At 41.0% G+C, this 21,710-nt stretch overlaps 1 protein-coding gene across 3 annotated transcripts in view; it reads left to right on the top strand.

Moving 5' to 3' along the window:
- The window catches only part of ralgps2 (Ral GEF with PH domain and SH3 binding motif 2), a 190,205-nt gene that overhangs the window by 86,787 nt on the left and 81,708 nt on the right, over positions 1-21,710 (top strand). For all 3 annotated transcript variants that reach the window (XM_063002139.1, XM_063002138.1, XM_063002137.1), the window contains 2 exons: positions 2,921-3,010; positions 4,700-4,792. In XM_063002139.1, the coding sequence (XP_062858209.1) occupies positions 2,921-3,010; positions 4,700-4,792 (183 nt within the window). The remainder of the gene's footprint in view (positions 1-2,920; positions 3,011-4,699; positions 4,793-21,710) is intronic.

Here is a 21,710-nt window from a genome sequence, read left to right on the forward strand (position 1 = left end):
CAACCCACCTGTTGTGAAGATCAGTGATGGGCACGGATTGCAGTATCGTTTATATTTACGTTAGCGGCATTTAGTAGACGCAAGCAATTGAGGGTTAAGAGCCTTGCTCAGGAGCCCAACAGTGGCAACTTGGTGATGTTGGGGCTTGAACCGGCAACCTCATGATTACTAGTCCAGTACATTTACATTTTCAGCATTTAGCAGACGCTTTTATCCAAAGCGACTTACACAATGAGCTGAACACGATGAGCAATTGCCTAGGGCCTTGCTCAGGGACCCAACAGTGGCAACTTGGTGGTGGCAGGGCTTGAACCGGCAACCTTCTGTTTACTAGTCCAGTACCTTAACCACTGAGCTATCACTGCCCGTACCTTAACCTTACCTTAAGATATATACAAGCGCTACAGTGTGCTGTTATCCTTGTTCATCACCGTGTTAAATATTATTTTCTGTTTTCTTACTCATTGAAGGTGGCACAGTGGCTCGGTGGGTAGCACTATCGCCTCACAGCAAGAAGGTCCTGGGTTTGGTTCCCAGGTGGAGCAATCCGGGTCCTTTCTGTGCGGAGTTTACATTAGCACTATCGCCTCACAGCAAGAAGGTCCTGGGTTTGGTTCCCAGGTGGAGCAATCCGGGTCCTTTCTGTGCGGAGTTTACATGTACCTTAACCATTGAGCAACCACTAAGCTGCCAAGATTTATACAAGTGCTACAGTGTGCTTTTCATCACAGTGTGAAATATGTCTGTGTGGGTTTCCTCCTCTAAATTGTCCATGACTGTGTTTGATATCAAGCTTGTGAACTGATGAACCTTGTGTAATAAGTAACTACCGTTTCTATCATAAATGTAACCAAAGTGTGTAAAACATGACGTTAAAATCCTAATTAATAAATCTGGTCTGGCAGGTGGCATGGGGGTGCCTTATTAAGTGTTGTTTCTCTACACCCATGAGTACTCCAACCTTAGTACAAGCTGTCCAGTGGCTCAGTGTTCTTTGTCATGTGTTGTATGGTGTCCGCGCCTTTTTGACACCTGCACGCTTTATGCTGGCATTCTTTAATCATCTTTTTTAAGAACATAACCTGGATGGGTGAGCTGCTTTCAGAGGTGGTGTGATTGTGCCCTTTTAAGCAGAGACCTGGGCTGAGTAGTGTATTTTGGAAAACATTGGTTATCACACACTGGTGGATTAAGTAGCTAGTTTTGTGATAACTCAGTTTTCATCTATTTTCTTTTATCTAATTGTTCTGTTTTCTTAGTGTTTATTCGATTCAAATTGCTGATGCCTCTGTGTGGTGAGTCTTTTAGCCACAGTTAGATAGATAAATAGGTAGATGAATAGGTAGATGAATAGGTAGATAGACAGACAGACAGATAGATAGACAGACATATAGATAGATAGACATATAGTTAGATAGATAGACAGACAGATTGACAGACAGATTGACAGACAGATTGACAGACAGATAGACAGATAGGTGGACAGATAGATAGACAGACAGACAGATGGATCAATAAACAGATAGACAAACAGATTGATAGACAGACAGACAGACAGACAGAGACAGACAGTCAGATAGACAGATAGATAGACAGACAGACAGACAGACAGATAGACTGATAGACAAACAGATAGCTAGATAGACAGACTGATACAGACAGACTGATAGACAGACTGATAGACAGACTGATAGACAGACAGACAGGCAGATAGAAAGATAGGCAGATAGGAAGATAGAAAGATAGGCAGATAGAAAGATAGGCAGACAGATACAGGCAGACAGACAGAGAGACTGTTTAATAGACAGACAGACAGACAGACAGACAGACAGACAGCTAGACATATAGATAGAAATATACTGTAGATAGATATATAGATAGACAGTCAGACGAATAGACAGACAGACAGACAGATACTTTATTGATCCTGAGGGAAATTATTGGCCTCCAGCAGTTGAACACCCACAGCCATCAGTCTGCTAAAAACTGCACTCTTTCCTTTGAATGTACTTTCTTTTCTTTCCCACTTGCCCCCTCTGTGGAACAAGAATCTCTGTTAAACACATTTTCTACACATGCCAAAAGAGGAACAACACCAGAGCAAAACTTTACAGTACAAACAACTACAAAAAAATCTTCACCTCAGCAAAAACAAACAAAAAAAACCTGCTTAAATTCTTAGAAGCAATAGGACTAGTGCATAGGTACATGCATGGATGTAAATTATAAAATAACAGTCTGTTCAAAAGAAAAACAATGCTATTGGATTGCATGTTTGATGTAGACTTATTTCAAATTACCACTGACCTCATGCGAGTCGGTTGGGAAGAGCCAAGGGGCCGAATGTGGCCTGGCAGCTGTACAATGCCCAGGTGTGATCTAATCCCTATAAAGTCTTTTCATAAATTCCTATAAAGGATCATATCAACCCCCACTTTGAGTTTTTAAAGATGGAATTTTTTATTGAGCCATGATAAAAGCCATAGCAGCAGACATGCCATTACAAATAGAATAAACAAACTTTCTTTTCTTTAGAATTTAGATTTTCATTCCACCCGGTTCTGTGAAAAGTGTTTGTTGATTTTGCAGCTCTTCATTTCTAAAACTAAATGGTTGAAACACGTTACTTGAAACATTTACTTCATTTAGCAGATGCTATTATCTCGACTTGACAGCACTTAATATTAAATAATATTCATTCAAATCAAATACAATGTAGGATTATGGGTTTTATATAGGGCCCAACAGAGTTGTGGTTTAAATACTGTCTTAAAGCTCCTTATTGCTGACATGCACCAGTGAGAAAAGTGATGCTGAGTGAACAGCATGAAACCGAGACTTAAGGACAAAAAATAGGACACAGTGTCACTTTGCTTTCAAGCGGCTGATAGATTTTTATTTTTGTTTGTTGTGTGTGCAGGTGAGTTTCTGGGTGGTACGGGAGATTCTTCATGCCCAAACCCTGAAGATCAGAGCCGAGGTTTTAAGTCTCTACATCAGAACAGCCAAGGTAACCCAACCTTCACCTGAAGCTTACTGAGGTGTTACATGACTGTAAAAAATGTTTGTAATGTACAACCGTAAATCAGAAAAAGTTGAGACTGTATGGAAAATGTAAATAAAATAAAAACACAGTGTTCCTTACATTTACTTTGACTTTTATTTGATTGCAGACAGTTTGAACCCAAGTTTTATCTGCTCAACTTCATTTCATTTATTAATATACCTCCATTCCTGCATTTCAGACCTGCAACACATTCCAAAAACAGTTGAGACAGGGGCAATTTAGGGCTAGTAATGGGGTGAAAAAACTAAATAATGATGTGATTTCAAACAGGTGATGTCAACAGGTGATTGTAATCATGGTTTGGTACAAAAGCAGCATCCAGGAAAGGCCGAGTCTTTGATAAGCAAAGATGATCAGAGGATCTCCAGTTTGTCAACTAATGTGTGAGAAAATGATTGAAATGTTTAAAAACAATGTACTTCAAAGAAAACATTGGAAGGGATTTGCATATTTCTCATTACAAAGGCATGGCTGTGGAGGAAGAGGGTATGGGTACTGGACTGGCCTGTCTGCAGTCCTGACCTGTCCCCAATGCAGAATGTGTGGAGAATTTTGAAATGAAAAATGACGACCCCGTACTGTTACACATCTTAAGACGTGTTTGCAGGAAGAATGGGACAAAATAAAAGCTGAAACACTAAATCACTTGGTATCATCGGTGCCAAAACGGCTTTTAAGTGTGGTGAAAAGGAATAGCAACATTACAAAGTGGTAAATGCTTTACTGTCCCAACTTTTTTTGGAATGTGTTGCAGGCCTGAAATGCAGGAATGGATGTTTATTAATAATTGAAATTAAGTTGACCAGACAAAATATTAAATATCTCAGGTTCATCCTGTCTGCAATCAAATAAAAGTCAAAGTAAATGTAAGGAACTCTGTATTTTTTAAGTACGGTGGAACCTTGTCTTACGAGTTTAATTCGTTCTGTGACCAAGCTCGTAACTCAATTTGCTCGTATATCAAATCAAATTTCTTCATTAAAATGAATTGAAACGCTATTAATCCGTTCCAGCCCCCCAAAAACCACACCGATTTTTTTGTTACGTTTTTTTTAATAAGAAAAATGTATTTTATAAATAACAAATAATGTATAAAAAAAATAATACTACATAATAAAAGAGAATGTAAAGAAATAAACTGGTTTTATTAAGTGTATTTACCTTGAAAATCAGACGAAGATGCTGGCGGAGGTGGAGATTGGCGGAGGAAGTTGGGGGAGTGTTTCATTTCGTGCTCTTCACTTAACTTACTCGCTACACACTTAATGCTACAATATATATTGCTAAATTTAACTTACACACTATGCTACACTTCATCGCTAAACTTAATTGCTACTTTAAAAAAAAAAAGTACGGCAAGATAACCAGGTGAACTGAACGCTCGCTGGGCTACCTAGTGGCGGGTGGCGTAAGCTCGCTCGCTCGTAACTCAGATCTCGGCTCGTATCACGAAGCAAACAATCGACCAAGTGACGGCTCGTATCTCGGACAATTCGTAAGTTGGGTCACTCGTAAGTCAAGGTTCCACTGTGTTTGCATTTTCCATGCTGTCCCAACTTTTTCTGATTTGAGGGTTGTACATTTATCAGCTTAGTCTAATTGTGTTTATCCTTTTTTTATCTGATCATACAGAAACTGTGTGATATTAATAACCTTCACGCGGTGATGGCAGTGGTTTCAGGCTTACAGAGCGCTCCAATCTACAGACTCACAAAGACATGGGCTGTAAGTATCCGTTTCTGCAAAGACTCAGCTAGGGTTTCTTCACACCGTACTGTTTATATGACTCAATCACTATGCACACTTACCATAGCAACTTTGTAAAAGTTAGCGCCGAGTACTGGCTCGCGGTTGCTGGCTAGCTAGCTATGTTTGCTAAACATTACAACCGTGTTTTGATGAAGTCTAAATGTAGCAGATATGCAGAGTAAACATCCCATTTCTTTCCAGGTGGCTTCTTTTTGTTCAGCAGTAAACTGTTTCTACTTCGTCATGTCGTTTCTTGGTTCATCTTTGCGAGTTTTGTAAGCTGCATTCTGATTGGTCGAGTGGTAATAACTGTGTTTGAAGATTTACAAGCCTTAGTTTTGACATACAACGCTTGCAGCAGGGCTTTTTTCCTGAATGTTGTCCATTTGTAAGTGAGGTTATGTCAAATAAGTGCTGTGGGTTGGGAGAAAAGCAGCACTGAGTCAAACATCCACAAATGAGGATTGTTTTAATGCTTTTTATTAGTTTGTGTAAGTGTTCTTCTTATTTTTACTGCCAATTAAGCCATGCCATGATGAACTCCCTTCTTTCTGAACATGTAAGCTCACAAGCTCTGGTAAACTGCCATACCTTAAACCACTTAGAGCCCCCAAATGACGTAGTGGAAGCTCATATATTACTGGTTTAAGCCTGGTTATGTTACAGCTTATTGACTGTGCTGTTTTGGTTAGGAAGATCAGCCTTCACTATCACTTATGGACGAAACTTCCTGTTAACATAATGATAATTCCGATTGGGAACAATGTGGTTGGCTGGCTAGCCGGCTGGCGGTCTTGGAGGAAGCACATGCTGCTACTTCTCTTTCCAGAGTAGTGGCTGCCTTGTAATTGAGAAGTCTCAGTAAGCGGGGAGAACTGGCAGTGATGAATTATCATTACAAAAGATAAAATGAGAAAATGTGTGCACCATTAATAGTGATATTTCTGTATTATTTAAAACGCCATGCACATTCCATGCAGTTAAAGCCTAGTGGTTAAGGTACTGGACTAGTAATAGCAGTTGCTAGTTCAAGCCCCACCACTGCCAGGTTGCTACTGTTGGGCCCTTAAGCAAGGCCCTTGACCCTCAATCAGTTTTAGCTGTGTTTAGAACTCAGGAGTTCGAATCTGAGTTCTGCTACCGGCTGGCTGGGCGCTTACATGGACAATGATTGACATGGATGCCGGAGGGGATTCCCCATAACTGATGCAATTACAACTACAACCTCTGCTGGCTGATTTGATGGCGCATGCACAGAGACATGATAATAGAGATCAGTGCTTGACTCTCCGTACGCCAGACTGAGCCTCATGTACTGTACATCTCATGCAGGTAAAAAGATGCAGTCGGCTACTGCACGTGTGTCGGAGGAGGGTGTGTGTTAGACACAGCTCTTCTCGATCAGGAGTGGAAGTCAGCAGTAGGGCTGACTTCGCGCTAACCGCAATTTTGAAATACCGCGGTATAGACCAGCCAACCGCAGGGCATGCCAAGCAACCGCAACACCGCGATGTTCACGTTTTTTTTTTTTTTTTTTTTTTTTTTTTTTTGCAGGGTCCATCTTGTTTTACGCTTACAATCGGGCGTAATAAATGTTAAATAAATTTTGTGTTTTAAGATGGAAACAATGGCAACATTAATTATAGGCAAGTTTATTAATGATTAAATTGAGTTTACACTCAATAAAATACTTGTAATTTAGACTATATTTAAACAGCCTTGGCGTACTAAAACACTTAATGACGGTTAATATGGCATTGCAGCCTGCAAATATTCTCTTGCTGGCTTGCTGGAATAATTTAAATGTATTTTTTCGTTGAATAAAAATGTATTGAAACGAATAATAACTTAAAATGTAGTATATATTGTTATGTTAATTATATCTACTAAATAGATGGTTAATAGTGGCGCGATAACCGGGCTAGATTTCCTCTGCTCTCTAAAGTCGCATGCAGGTACAGTACACGTGTGTATTAGTGTAACTGAGCACCATCAGAGAGAGTTTTAGTGCCGCTGGGAACATCGCTACCCCACTCAGATCCTCTCAAACCACATCAGGTGAACATGTTGGTTCTTCTAGCGCGCATGATAACACAGGTTTAAACTCTTACAGACTTTATTCTTTAGCCTAAACAGTTTGCTTTTTTTTTGGTTTCACAGTGTATATCTAGCCTAGGCTAGAAGCTAAATTTAAACCTTTTTTTAATAGAAAAGCCGTGCATTCTTATTGCGCAGCCCTGCTCTGTTCTGTATTTAACAATAAACTTGCATTTGATTTGTCCTAAAGCTGTCTCGTCTTTGTCATTAAAAAGCAATAATATACCGAATCATAGCCTAACAATAAAGCTTGTTTATATAGCTCTAAAATACAGATAAATTAAGTAATTTTCAAATATATATACAGTGCCTTGCAAAAGTATTCAGCCCCCTTGAACTTTTCAACCTTTTGCCACATTTCAGGCTTTAAACATAAAGATATGAAATTGTAATTTTTTGTGAAGAATCAATAACAAGTGGGACACAATCGTGAAGTAGAACGAAATTTATTGGATATTTTAAACTTTTTTTTAGAAATAAAAACCTGAAAAGTGCGGCGTGCAATATTATTCAGCCCCTTTACTTTCAGTGCAGCAAACTCACTCCAGAAGTTCAGTGAGGATCTCTGAATGATCCAATGTTGACCTAAATGACTGATGGTGATAAATAGAATCCACCTGTGTGTAATCAAGTCTCCGTATAAATGCACCTGCTCTGTGATAGTCTCAGAGTTCTGTTTAAAGCGCAGAGAGCATCATGAAGACCAAGGAACACACCAGGCAGGTCCGAGATACTGTTGTGGAGAAGTTTAAAGCCGGATTTGGATACAAAAAGATTTCCCAAGCTTTAAACATCTCAAGGAGCACTGTGCAAGCGATCATATTGAAATGAAGGGAGTATCAGACCACTGCAAATCTACCAAGACCCGGCCGTCCCTCTAAACTTTCAGCTCAAACAAGGAGAAGACTGATCAGAGATGCAGCCAAGAGGCCCATGATCACTCTGAATGAACTGCAGAGATCTACAGCTGAGGTGGGAGACTCTGTCCATAGGACAACAATCAGTCGTACACTGCACAAATCTGGCCTTTATGGAAGAGTGGCAAGAAGAAAGCCATTTCTCAAAGATATCTATAAAAAGTCACCTGGGAGACACACCAAACATGTGGAAGAAGGTGCTCTGGTCAGATGAAACCAAAATCGAACTTTTTGGCCACAACGCAAAACGTTATGTTTGGCATAAAAGCAACACAGCTCATCACCCTGAACACACCATCCCCACTGTCAAACATGGTGGTGGCAGCATCATGGTTTGGGCCTGCTTTTCTTCAGCAGGGACAGGGAAGATGGTTAAAATTGATGGGAAGATGGATGGAGCCAAATACAGGACCATTCTGGAAGAAAACCTGTTGCAGTCTGCAAAAGACCTGAGACTGGGACGGTGATTTATCTTCCAACAAGACAATGATCCAAAACATAAAGCAAAATCTACAATGGAATGGTTCACAAAGAAACGTATCCAGGTGTTAGAATGGCCAAGTCAAAGTCCAGACCTGAATCCCATCGAGAATCTGTGGAAAGAGCTGAAAACTGCTGTTCACAAACGCTCTCCATCCAACCTCACTGAGCTCGAGCTGTTTTGCAAGGAAGAATGGGCAAAAATTTCAGTATCTCGATGTGCAAAACTGATAGAGACATACCCCAAGCGACTTGCAGCTGTAATCGCAGCAAAAGGTGGCGCTACAAAGTATTAACGCAAGGGGGCTGAATGATATTGCACGCCCCACTTTTGAGTTTTTTATTTCTAAAAAAAGTTTAAAATATCCAATAAATTTCGTTCCACTTCACGATTGTGTCCCACTTGTTGTTGATTCTTCACAAAAAATTACAATTTCATATCGTTATGTTTGAAGCCTGAAATGTGGCAAAAGGTTGAAAAGTTCAAGGGGGCTGAATACTTTTGCAAGGCACTGTATATGGCGATAATATCGCATACCGCTGTGTTGAGCCACGCTAAATACCGAAAGGGGAAATTCTTTTACCGCGACAGCCCTAGTCAGCAGCACTAGAAAGGAAGTGAAGTGCAGTCGGGGAATTAGACACGACCTGATTGGGACACCCGTGAAAGGGTGCCACATCACTCATCCGCTTTGATTGTCCTCTACTCCTCTTCTGTATTACTATATAGTCTACCTGCCTGGCCTGTCTCTCCTCATCTATGTTTCTCTCAGTTTAATCTAGTCTGCTAGTCCTTGACCCTCAATTGCTTAGACAATAAACTGTCAAAGTACTGTAAGTCACTTTGGATAAAAGCGTCTGCTAAATGCCAAAAAGGTAAATATAAATGTAATATACATCCCATGCACACTAATAATTAAGTAATAGGCTGTCACAGCTAAAATCTGGCAATCTTAGCTGGACAGGACTTGAGTTCAGGGACATCCAGAAGGTGATTTGGGATTAATTGGGTAATGTGAGGTGAAAAATCACTGTCAATGTCAATGTACAGTAAAAATTTAACTTCATTTCCAAAGTCACTCAAATCAGTGTCAAATGACCCATTAGCCACAGTGGTAGCCTAGTGCAGGGGTTTTCAACCTTTTTGGACATGTGCCCCCCTTCGTGTGCCAACCGCGAACGTGCGGCACATCCCCCCACCCCCCACTCGAACTCGCGCCTCAACCCCCCCCCACCTTCGTCAACCATCGCACAGAAACCATTGCGAAAGCTCTTGACAAGCTAAAATAACATAATTAACGTTGTGCACATCATACATACGATGCAATTTGCTGACTGAAAATATAACTTCAAAAAGATAATAGAGTCCGATCCCATCTGAGCCGATTCTATCAGCTCATTATATAAATTCGTGGTTCACTTTTGTAAATCGTAAGCGGTTCTTGCTTTTGATGAAGATGAGAGCAAAAAATTTTACTTCACAGAGCCAAGCAGAGGCAAAAGTACATCAGTTACTAAGTTCGTTAGTTCAGGATCATCTCAAACTTTTAGCTCCACGGGCAGAACGAGTCTGACTCGGTTACCGCCCTGTGGTAACGGCAGTTTAATTAAGCCTGAGCTTTTTAAGGTAAGCGAGTCACACAAAATGTTCTGTAGTAGCCGGTGTTTATTTAAAACAGCAACATTCATTAATAATAACAGTAAAAACGGAGAGATGACTGAGAAAAGAAACGTACGCATTGCTTTATATGAATCGACTCCTGAATCACTTATATATCGATACTGTGAACAGAGCATCTCTCTTAAAGACACACACGCATCCTATAAAAGCAGTCGTTGCTTTTGTCACCGGTTTATCTTCACTGTTAGCCCTATTTTTAAGGTTTTTTTTCCCCAGACTGAACTGGATAACATTAAACGTGCGTGCGTGCTCAGTAAGACCAATCAATAATGTCTCCTGTGGGTGAAAAATGAATTGCTTTAGTTTTAAAAGTAAAAAAATCTCGTAATGCCACGCCCTCTGGTCAGGCACTCGCGCGCGCGGTTGAGAGTTCGAATGTTGGGCCTTGAGCAAGGCCTTTAACCCTCTCGGCTCTAGGGGCGCCGTATAAGGGCTCTGACCCCAGCTTCCAAACAAGCTGGGATATGTCAAGAAAGAATTTCATTGTACTGTACACGTGTATATGTATATATGACAAAGGCATTCTATTCTATCCACTCTATTATGGTTCTACTGATTTAGTTCTAGGAGAGAAGTGGGAAGTATAAAGCAGTATGTTAAGAGATGTAGTCTCTTTTAACACAGTGGATACAGGAACCTGGTCTGTGTTAATGCTAACCTCTTCTCGTACGAATGACACTGTGAATAACAATAAAACCATCAAAGCTGACACGAGACCTCTAGGTGTTTCTGTCTAACAGTTCATATTACACCTGAGAAACGAGGCCTCACTCAGCCCCTCTCTCTTAAACCATTTTCAGCCTTGTTAAAATACGATATTCTGTTCGCCACGGGTGATATAAGGGACAGTAGAGTGCCAGAGACAAGGTCTTTCGTACTGTTTTAAAACATCACTGGGGAGTTGGATTCCATTTTTCACTACTGAAAAGTCTTTTATGTGGCAGAGCAAGCAAAATCCAGTCACTATAAAGAGAAATAAGCTGTGTCACTATTGCTTTGGGCTGTTTCTGCTAGAAGAGTGTTTCCCAAACCTTTCAGGGTCAGGACAGCCTTGTTCTGTATATAATTCCCCTGATTATGGCATCCAAAATGATTCACAAAACCGACGTCACACTTCAGATTATGCTCGTTGACTGGTTTCTATAAAAATTACATTTACATTTTCAACATTTAGCAGACGCTTTCATCCAAAACAACTTCTAGTACTGTGACGGTATACTGTCTAAGACAGAGGTGTCAAACTCACGGCCCACGGGCCAGATCTGGCCCGCCACGTCATTTAATGTGGCCCGCGAGAGCTTAAACGACTGTACGATTGTTGTGATGGTTCGAGTATTTACAGAGACGCAGTTATATTTTAATGGGACACCTGCACCTTTAAACGGCAACTGGTGACATCGTAGTCATGGCAACTAACTTTGACCTTCGCTGAGAAGCCATGTGACTTTTACGGCAAAAGAACGCGGGTAGTAATGTAAACAATAATAATAAATATAAATAATTATCTTGCAGTATAATACCAAAGCATTGTCTGTAAGTAGTGGCGTTTATATTCTCAGTTGTTAGTAAATGTTTAGTGAGTATATCACAGCGCTTTAGTTACAAATTTACCGTAATTAAATACAGTTGTTACCGTTACTATAGCAATTAGTATCTTTACACAAAATTTTAACTCCTTAGCGCTATTTTATGTTTGGTTAAATCTCATATTGTACCAGATGTAACACTTGACTACAGCTGTGTGCTTGTACTGTATTAAGTTCTTTATTGTTTTTATTGTTTTTATTTTTACTTCATTCTGGTGCACACAGTGTATCACACAGCTGGGAAGCAAATAAACCCGACTGTATTCTGAAGAGAGCTGTCTGTCTGTCTGTCTGTCTGTCTAGCTGAGCAAGGGGGATAAACTATTAGTGAGGGCAAAACAATTGTCTTAAAATACACTGTAAAATCCTACATTAACTGCATCTCTCAAAATGCATGCTGATTTTGTGACCTGCAAAGTGACACAGCCCGCCAGTAGATGAAGTTAAGAAATATTTACACATAATCCCAAAATGTACAAGAAGATAAGTAAGAAAATTAAGCAGAAGGAGGAAATTTAATAAAAGTGAAAACAAGTTTGTGCTTCAGGAAGAGAAACCGGTGCGTCTCTTGTGTTATGAGGATGTGTCTGTGGTAAAGGAGGACAATATAAATGCAGAATTTAGCCTCCAAGAAAAACAACAGACTGCAATCACAGCAGGATACGTTACAATCGGCCCTTTGAGGGCCACAATAATGCTGATGAAAATGAGTTTGACACCCCTGGTCTAAGCAATTGAGGGTTAAGGGCCTTTCTCAAGGGCCCAGCAGTGGCAACCTGGCAGTAGTGGGGCTTGAACCAGCAACCTTTGGATTACTAGTCCAGTACCCCTAGTACCACTAGGCCACAACAGTCGCACAAATTAACGACATGCTTGTAAAACCATTGAACACATGCGATCAATCAGTTTTACCAGTCAAGTTCTAAACACACATTAGCTGTGTTTAGAACTTGTGAGTTGGAATCTGAGCCCTGCTACCAGCAGGAAAATCCCCCATAACTGATGCAATTACGACCTCTGCAGGCGTGATAATGGAGATCAGTGCGTGACTCTCTGTGCGTAAGACTGAGCCCCTTATGAACTCATCTCGTGCAGGTGAAAAGATGCAGTCGGCTACTGCACGTGTCACAGGGGGGCGTGTGTTAGTCACAGCTCCTCGGTCAGGGGTGGAAGTCAGCAGCACTAGAGATTAAAAAGTGCAATCCGGTAATTAGACACGTCCTGACTGTGAGAAAAATTGGGACACCCATGAAAGGGCTAGACTGCCCGCCTGGCCTGTCTTTCCTCATCTATGTCTCTCTCAGTTCGATCTAGTCTGATCAGCTGTAATATAAAGACCATATTTAGTTAGTTTTGCCAAAGCATCTGCAAAATGTTATTACTCAATAGATTTAGTCTGAGAATGATGCATCAAGAACACTCTCTCTCTCTCTCTCTCTCTCTCTCTCTCTCTCTCTCTCTCTCTCTCTCTCTCTCTCTCTCTCTCTCTCTCTCTCTCTCTCTCTCTCTATATATATATATATATATATATATATATATATATATATATATATATATATATATTATACGTATATCAGCCATAACATTAAAACCACCTCCTTGTTTCTACACACACTGTCCATTTTATCAACTCCACTTACCATATAGAAGCACTGATCAGGACTCCCAGGACCACTACAGAGCAGGTATTATTTAGGTGGTGGATCATTCTCAGCACTGCAGTGACACTGACATGGTGGTGGTGTGTTAGTGTGTGTTGTGCTGGTATGAGTGGATCAGACACAGCAGTGCTGATGGAGGTTTTTAAACACCTCACTGTCACTGCTGGACTGAGAATAGTCCACCAACCAAAAATATATTCAGCCAACAATGCCCCGTGGGCAGCGTCCTGTGACCACTGTGTCTCTGACTTTACATCTACAAGGTGGACCAACTAGGTAGGAGTGTCTAATAGAGTGGACAGTGAGTGGACACGGTATTTAAAAACTCCAGCAGCGCTGCTGTGTCTTATCCACTCAGATACGATCACTTATCTATTGCTGCTGTTTGAGTTGGTCATCTTCTAGACCTTCATCAGTGGTCACAGGATGCTGCCCACGGGGTTGGTGGACTATTCTCAGTCCAGCAGTGACAGTGAGGTGTTTAAAAACTCCATCAGCATTACTGTGTCTTATCCGCTCAGTACAACACACACTAACACACCACCACCATGGCAGTGTCACTGCAGTGCTGAGAATGATCCACCACCCAAATAATACCTGCTCTGTAGTGGTCCTGTGGGGATCCTGACCATTGAAGAACAGCATGGACTACAGTCAGTAATTGTAGAACTACAAAGTGCTTTTATATGGTAAGTGGAGCTGATAAAATGGACAGCGAGTGTGAAAACAAGGGGGCGGTTTTAATGTTACGGCTGATCTGTGTGTGTGTGTGTGTGTGTGTGTGTGTGTGTGTGTGTGTGTGTGTGTGTGTGTGTGTGTGTGTGTGTGTGTTACTGAATATTACTATATTAATGCTAAAATTCCACCGAACGGGAGATGCCCTCCAGTACTTCCGCATTACAATTGGACCCACAGGAGTTAATTATTGGGAATTGTTGGTGTACTAGGTTAAACCCAATTTGCATTAAATCGTAAACCCATTTGAAATGCCACACGTCCCACTCTGTTTCTCTGTTGCCTTATTTTACGGTTTATTTTGTTTTGTCACTCTTTAGTGGGAGCTCAGAGCTGCTGTTATGACTTGCCCACATCCTTGCAACAACAGTAATAAAAGTGGAAGTGGGGAAAAACATCGTCTGTTCTGTTCCCTCAGAACAAAAGCTTTTATTATCCCAGTCGCACAAAGCTTGGTCAGTAGTGAACTACTTCACATCAGTCATTAGTCTGAACTAGACTACTAGCATCTTTTTTTTCCAGTTTTAGATGGAACAGTTGATTTGCACCAGTGCAGGATTTATCTGTAAAAACAAAGGCTAATTGAATGTGTTATTTCACCTAACCTTAACTAATGATGTGAAAACAGTTTGTAATTAGCAGCACCAGTGGCTGGTTCTCAGCTGTCAGCAGTGCACTGTACATAAATATTAAGAAGTACCATACACACACATACAGTCTCATTCTGTTATTACTATTCCAGTCGTCTTTGGCTTTCAGTAGCTGGCTGATTATTCAAGTGTTCATTTAATTAGCATATGCTGACGCTGTACAACAGAATTAGACAGTAAAGTAAATTTACTTTGTAAATTGGTTGTGCTCAGGGCCAGCTTTTTAAGATCTAAGAAGAGTTTAAGATCCTGAATAGCAAAGTAATGTAAATGAGTATAGTTGGAAACAACAGAGGGAAAAAATAATGAATCCATTTTGGTTCCATTTTGTCTTATGCAAAATATTGGGCGCCCTGTTTAAATGTTTTTAATTTAGTTTTTTTTTGCATTTCCCCCAATTTTCTTTCCAGTCTAGCCGTGTTCAATTACCCAATTGCGTTACGCTTCCTCTCTACTGATGTTGACCTCCACTCCTGACTGAGGAGAGCCGCAACTGACACACGCTCCCTCAGACACGTTTGCAGTACCAATCTTTATACCTGCATGAGGCGAGTTCATATGTGGATCAGCTTTGTGTATGTAGAGTCACACCCTGATCCCGTTATCCCCCCTCTCTTTGCAGGTGCCATCGATTAGCCAGCAGAGGTTGTAATTACATCAGTTATAAGGAATCCCCTTCAGGGACCCCTCCTGCAAACGAGTCAATTGTTGTAGTTCATGTAGGGTGCCCAGCCTGCTGGTAGCAGAGCTGACATTCAAACCGATGAGTTCAAGATGTCAGCTTTGGTGTGCTAGCATGTTTTACCACTGTGCCACCTGAGTGCAGAGAGAAAACAATTTAACATTCTGCATTTTTCTACCAACACTGGTGCATAACAGCTATGGATTTGCTAGATTTATCATTATATTTTTTCATTATCATGATCGCTTTATCCAGTACAGCATCACACATGTTCTGTGTAGACACCCGGCTGGCCGATAGCACTGCTGAAATTAAAATCTAGATCTCTGCGGTACTGGTGGGCTAGTGTAATGAGATGCTGTGCTACTCCAAAATGACTTCTTAAATGTGCCAAACACTTTTGCTGTGGTAGCTCAGTGGTTTACATGTACTTTTCTAGTAATTCTGTTCTAGGTCCTTGGTTTAAGCTCTAACTGCCAGATTGCCAGTATTTAGAGTTGTGTCAGAAGCTTGTAATGAAAAGCAGCTGATTGAGGTTAAAAGAGCTGGTGAGCTGTATTTAGATTTTTGACCCAGCAGATTTTGTCAAAAAAAAAGAGAGAAAAAAAAAAAGTTTTTGAAGATTTTTGGGAGCCTTTATATCATTTAAGCGTAAAAAACAATTGCAGAAATCCCAGGACGAGCATGACATCCCATATTAGAGTGTAAACCTTTAACCTGAACTGTACTTTTCTTTATGAGCTGTGAAATGAAGATTTAGGTTTATCGTGAGTGTAGTTTTGCTCTACACTGTGTACTACAGTCATTTGTTTTCCACATGCGTTCTCTCCCCTGATTTACTAACTGGTTGCATGTGCAAAAACAAATTTCCTTACAACCACAAAAATGTGAACAGTGATTTGCTTACAGTGTCGATGAAGGATTGCATATTCTAAACGTGCATTTCTACTTAAGGATGAAAATAGGGGTTGTGTCAGTGCAACTAGATTTATTCAGCACAGCAGCAGTGTGATTCATCAAAGCTTAGTCATCACATGAACTGCTTAGGTGTGTATAAATTCATTCCACTGACGGGCAGGTATTAATCAAATGCAGGCTTTATTTCATTCCTGCTGATATTAGCTGGATTTTTTTTAGATGTTTAAAAGATTTACTTTAGAAGTATGGTAATAATAAATAAATGTATCTTTGAGTCTATGGGTGTGTTCGAAAACCTAGTCAGCTCTCTACATTTTACGTCATCCTATGCACGCTCCCGAGAAGGAGGCTGTTCGAATTCCTAGATGCCTTAAAATGCTGTCTACTAAGTCACCTTCAATCTGAACGCTATTTTGACAGAAGAACGAGGGAGCATTCGATGCTGCCTTAACGGTGGAGGCAATCCCAGCATTCAGTGCGGCACAACTTTTCTCACAAAAATATTTAAAAATATGGTGGACGGTGTGGAGTTCTTTTCAAACGTAAATAAATTATCATTGATTTTTTATTTGTGAAAACCACCTGCACAAGTGTATTTATTTGCAAATTCAGGCATGTCAGCGAATGTAACCGTTTTCGGAACACAGAGGGAGATGTTAGTTGACATGCTAGCGCGTTGTGCCACCTCATCCCATTGGTTTGAATGGCATGAGGATAACTGTTAGCTTAGTAAGCGAAAACTGATGTAATCGCTGTCTAAGTAGTGCGTTTGAATAACCTGACTTATAAGTCGATGTCTTATTAGAATCCTCTCTACTTAGGCAGCTGTCTATGTAGGCGGTCGGACAGCAAGGCAGTTCGCTAGGTTTTCGAACACACCCTACGATTAGGAAGAGAAGCCCTAAAGTACAGGCTGATGTTACCAGTGAAATCATCACTGCATCACACAGACTGGACACTCATGCTGGACAGTGAGTGAAACATTTGGAATAAGAGCAGTTCGTTAATACCCTGCGTTCCCAACCGTTACCCCATAGGGACAGAGCAGCATGGTGGCTCGGTTGGTAGCACTGTTGCTTCACAGCAAGAAGGTCCTGGGTTCGATTCCTAAAATGTTAAAATTCTAATAAAACTAATAACTAAACCCCATAAGGACAACACAGCACCTTGTGGACAACCAGTGCAAAGAGTGTGGGGATAACAGACACTGCAGCAGTCTAGCAAAATCCAACCAAAATCTGGCCAGCGACTTAAACAAACACAGCAGGTGGTTCTGTAATTGGATGTCACTGTTGCAACAAGTCATTTAGTGCAATTTCTTCCCTCCTAGATATTCCATGATCACCTCTGAGTGGCATTACTGAAATGTGGAAGCTTTTAGAAAAAAAAACAGCACTTAGCAACTCAGCCAGAAAGAAGCAGACCATGTAAAGTTACAGAACAGGAGTACTCTAAATCAGTTCTTAGCTCTAATTCAGTTGCTGCAGGGTTCCAGACCTTTTCTGTTATTAACATCAGTACAAAAACTGTGTGCAAGCCTTTTATCACCAAACACAATGCCAAGAGTCAGATTGTGTAAAGCATGCCACCACTGGGCTCTGTGGAGTGATGAATCGTGCTTCTCTATCTGGCAATCTGATGGATGTGTCTGGGTCTGGCGAATACCAGGAGAACGTTACCTGTCTGACTGCATTGTGCCAAGTTTCATGGAGGAGGGCTAATGCGGTGAGGTTGTTTTTAGGGGTTTTCCCAGGCTCCTTAGTTTCAGTGAAGGGAAATCTTAATGCTTCAGCATATCAAGACATTTTGGACAATTGTATGCTTCCAAGTTGTGGGACTGTTGGGGAATGCCCTTTTCTGTTCCAGCATGACTGTGCCCCAGTCCATGAGGGAATGGTTGGATGAGTTGGATCTCTCTCTCTCTCTCTCTCTCTCTCTCTCTCTCTCTATATATATATATATATATATATATATATATATACAGTGGGGGAAATAAGTATTTGATCCCCTGCTGATTTTGTAAGTTTACCCCCTTACAAAGACTTGAACAGTCTATAATTTTTATGGAAGGTTTATTTTAACAGAGAGAGACAGAATATCAACAAAAAATCCAGAAAAAAAACATTAAATAAAAGTTATAAATTAATTTGTATTTAATTAAGGGAAATAAGTATTTGATCCCCTACCAACCAGCAAGAATTCTGACCCCCACAGACCGGTTATGTGCCCATGAGGCACACACATTAGTCCTGTCCCTGTATAAAAGACTCCTGTCACAGAATCAGTTTCTTCCGTTCAAATCTCTCGACCACCATGGGCAAGACCAAAGAGCTATCAAAGGATGTCAGGGACAAGATTGTAGACCTGCACAAGGCTGGAATGGGCTACAACACCATCAGCAAGAAGCTTGGTGAGAAAGAGACCACTGTTGGTGCGATAATTCGAAAATGGAAGAAATACAAGATCACAGTCAATCACCCTCGCTCTGGAGCTCCATGCAAGATCTCACCTGGTGGGGTAAGAATGATTCTGAGAAAGGTGAGGTCAGTCCAGAATTACACAGGAGGAGCTTGTCAATGATCTCAAGGGAGCTGGGAGCACAGTCACCAAGAAAACCATTAGTAACACACTTCGCCGTAATGGATTGAGATCCTGCAGTGCCCGCAAAGTCCCTTTGCTCAAGAGGGCTCATGTACAGGCCCGTCTGAAGTTTGCCAATGAACACCTGAATGATTCAGAGAAAGCTTGGGAGAATGTGATATGGTCAGATGAGACCAAAATTGAGCTCTTTGGCATCAACTCCACTCGCCGTGTTTGGAGGCAGAGAAATGCCCGGTGGGGATGGTGTTCTTGGGGTCATATCCAGCATTTCTCTGCTCCCAGCTCCCTTGAGATCATTGACAAGCTCCTCTCATGTAATTCTGGACTGACCTCACCTTTCTCAGAATCATCCCTCATATGTTTAAGCAATAGAACACGAGAGGGAGTGTGTTATCACAAATAACATCACGGCTGTGATTTGGTTGCAGGCACGAGCCGAAGGCGAGCCGTGATGTTATTCGCAATAACACACGACCTCAAGTGTTCTATTGCTTTTATACAACAGTTTTTACAAAATAAAGAAAGAAAATAAATTAAAGAAGCCCTGAATTTCATATTAAATATGCTTTAATATTGACAATACCTTCCGCCAAAAAGTAGTTCCACAACGAATGAGTTGCTGCTACGCAACAGTAAAAATTCCCTACCCTGCCTTAACACAGTAGGCTAAAAAAGGCATATAGTTTAACACTACAAAACAGACATCCCAAGATGCAAAAACTCATTTCAGGGAGGTAAGAAGAACAAGAAGAAGAAGGCAAGAACCTCCGAAGGGAAAAAAAGAAATTAAAAACCTCTCGCACACACCAAAGGATTATGGGTGATAACAGAACTTTTCGGAGCTGCTAACTGAGCTATTAAGCTAACTGTTCGTGTTACAAACACATTAATGGTCCCTACATAGTGCAGTAGATTGTGTGTCAGATCACGGATTTATGTTCCCTACATAGTGCACTAGATAGTGAATTAGACAATTGATTTATGTTACCTAGACAGTGCACTAGATTGTATATCAGATAACACATTCATGTTCACTACATAGTGCACTAGACAGTATATTAGACAATTGACTTATGTTCCCTACACAGTGTGCTAGATTGTATATCAGATAACAGATTTAAAGTGGAGCCTATCCCAGCTTTTCAATGGACGCAAGGCACACAGTAACACCCTGGACGGAGCGCCAGTCCATCGCAGGGCAGACACACATACACACATATACACACACCCATTCACCTATAAGGCAATTCACTGTCTCCAATTACCTTACTGCATGTTTTTGGACTGTGGGAGGAAACCGGAGCTCCCGGAGGAAACCCAGGCAGACACTGGGAGAACATGCAAACAGAAAGGACCCGGACCACCCGACCTGGGGATCGAACCAAGGACCTTCTTGCTGTGAGGCGACAGTGCTACCCACTGAGCTACTGTGCCGCCCCTCAGTTGCAAACAGTAGTTGTCATTTATTTATGTAATGTTATAAACCTGTTATACATTTACATTTACATTTTCAGCATTTAGCAGACGCCTTTATCCAAAGTTACAGTACACAGTCTGAGCAACTGAGGGTTAAGGGCCTTGCTCAAGGGCCCAACAGCAGCAACCTAGCAGTGGTGGGGCTTGAACCAGCAACCTTTGGATTACTAGTCCTGTGCCTTAACCACTAGGCTACGGCTTGCCTTATACAAGTGTACCGGTTTAATCCTGTGTAAGCCCTGACCTTTTTATTAGCGTAAAAGCCATTATGTATATGAATTATTTAAACTAGAGATGCATGAGTACCGATACTGGTATCGGGTATTTGCCCGATATCGCGCTCATTAACTTGTACTCATACTCGCAAACGAGGCTCCGATACTAAACATCCGATACCGTGTGCCTAGTGCACGTTGCTGCGTTATGCCTCGTTCACACTACACGATTTTTGCCCTGATTTTCGCTCGGCGGCTGGTCGGCGCTAGATTTGCCGGCTCGGGAGCAACTCGGCGTTCGTGACATGTCGAACAGCCAATGAGAACGCAGGATACGGTGTGAGGGGAAACGCAGGAGAGGAGTGTAAACAGGTGGGACAGGGGTTTAATATAGTTTATATCAGAATACACCGGCACACACACACGTTTTACAGTTTTTCTGACCTGATCGTTCTCTACAAAACATAACAACAAAACACCAATATTGCAAAAATATTTATTAACCTCCAACTCACTACAGAACAATCCATGCTATTCGTGTTGCCAAATCCACTCAGATTCATTCATTTTTCCTCCTTGATTTCATCATGTCAGCGCACAAACACTTTGATCACTCGCTACTTGTTGACGTGCATTTTTGGACGTGGTATCATTAAACCCCTCGTCACTTCTCACGTGTGTTTTTGTTTAAAAAAAAACGGTATTCTAAATAGGTATTGGTATCGGTATCGGCAAGTACAAAAATACATGTACTTGTACTCGTACTTGGTTGGGAAAAAATGGTATCGATGCATCCCTAATTTAAACAGTTATGTTGTTTAATAGGTTTGGATGTTCTCTCGATGTCTGTGTGGGTTTCTGCTGGTACTCTGGTGTTCTCCTTCTCTGCTCTAAATTGCCCTTTTTGTGACTGAGTAGTGCTGGGATAGATTGTTAACCTGTATTACTACATTGCACCCAGTGTTTTCTTGTAGAGCCTGACCCACCTTCTCTGACTAGGATTATTGAATTAGCATTTCTGATTTTGCTTCTTTTATATTATTATTTGCTTCACTTCAGCCTTGTTGTCAGGGAAAAAAAAGTAACACAAGCACTTTTTTTTCTTTACTTTCGTTAAATGTGTTGCCTATTGTGTTGCACAGTCAAATGAATACTTCTCATTTTAAACCAAGCTAAATCTAGTTGCTCTAAATGT

This window comes from Trichomycterus rosablanca, chromosome 9 (assembly GCF_030014385.1).
Source record: "Trichomycterus rosablanca isolate fTriRos1 chromosome 9, fTriRos1.hap1, whole genome shotgun sequence".
In the NCBI taxonomy this organism is placed as follows: domain Eukaryota; kingdom Metazoa; phylum Chordata; class Actinopteri; order Siluriformes; family Trichomycteridae; genus Trichomycterus; species Trichomycterus rosablanca.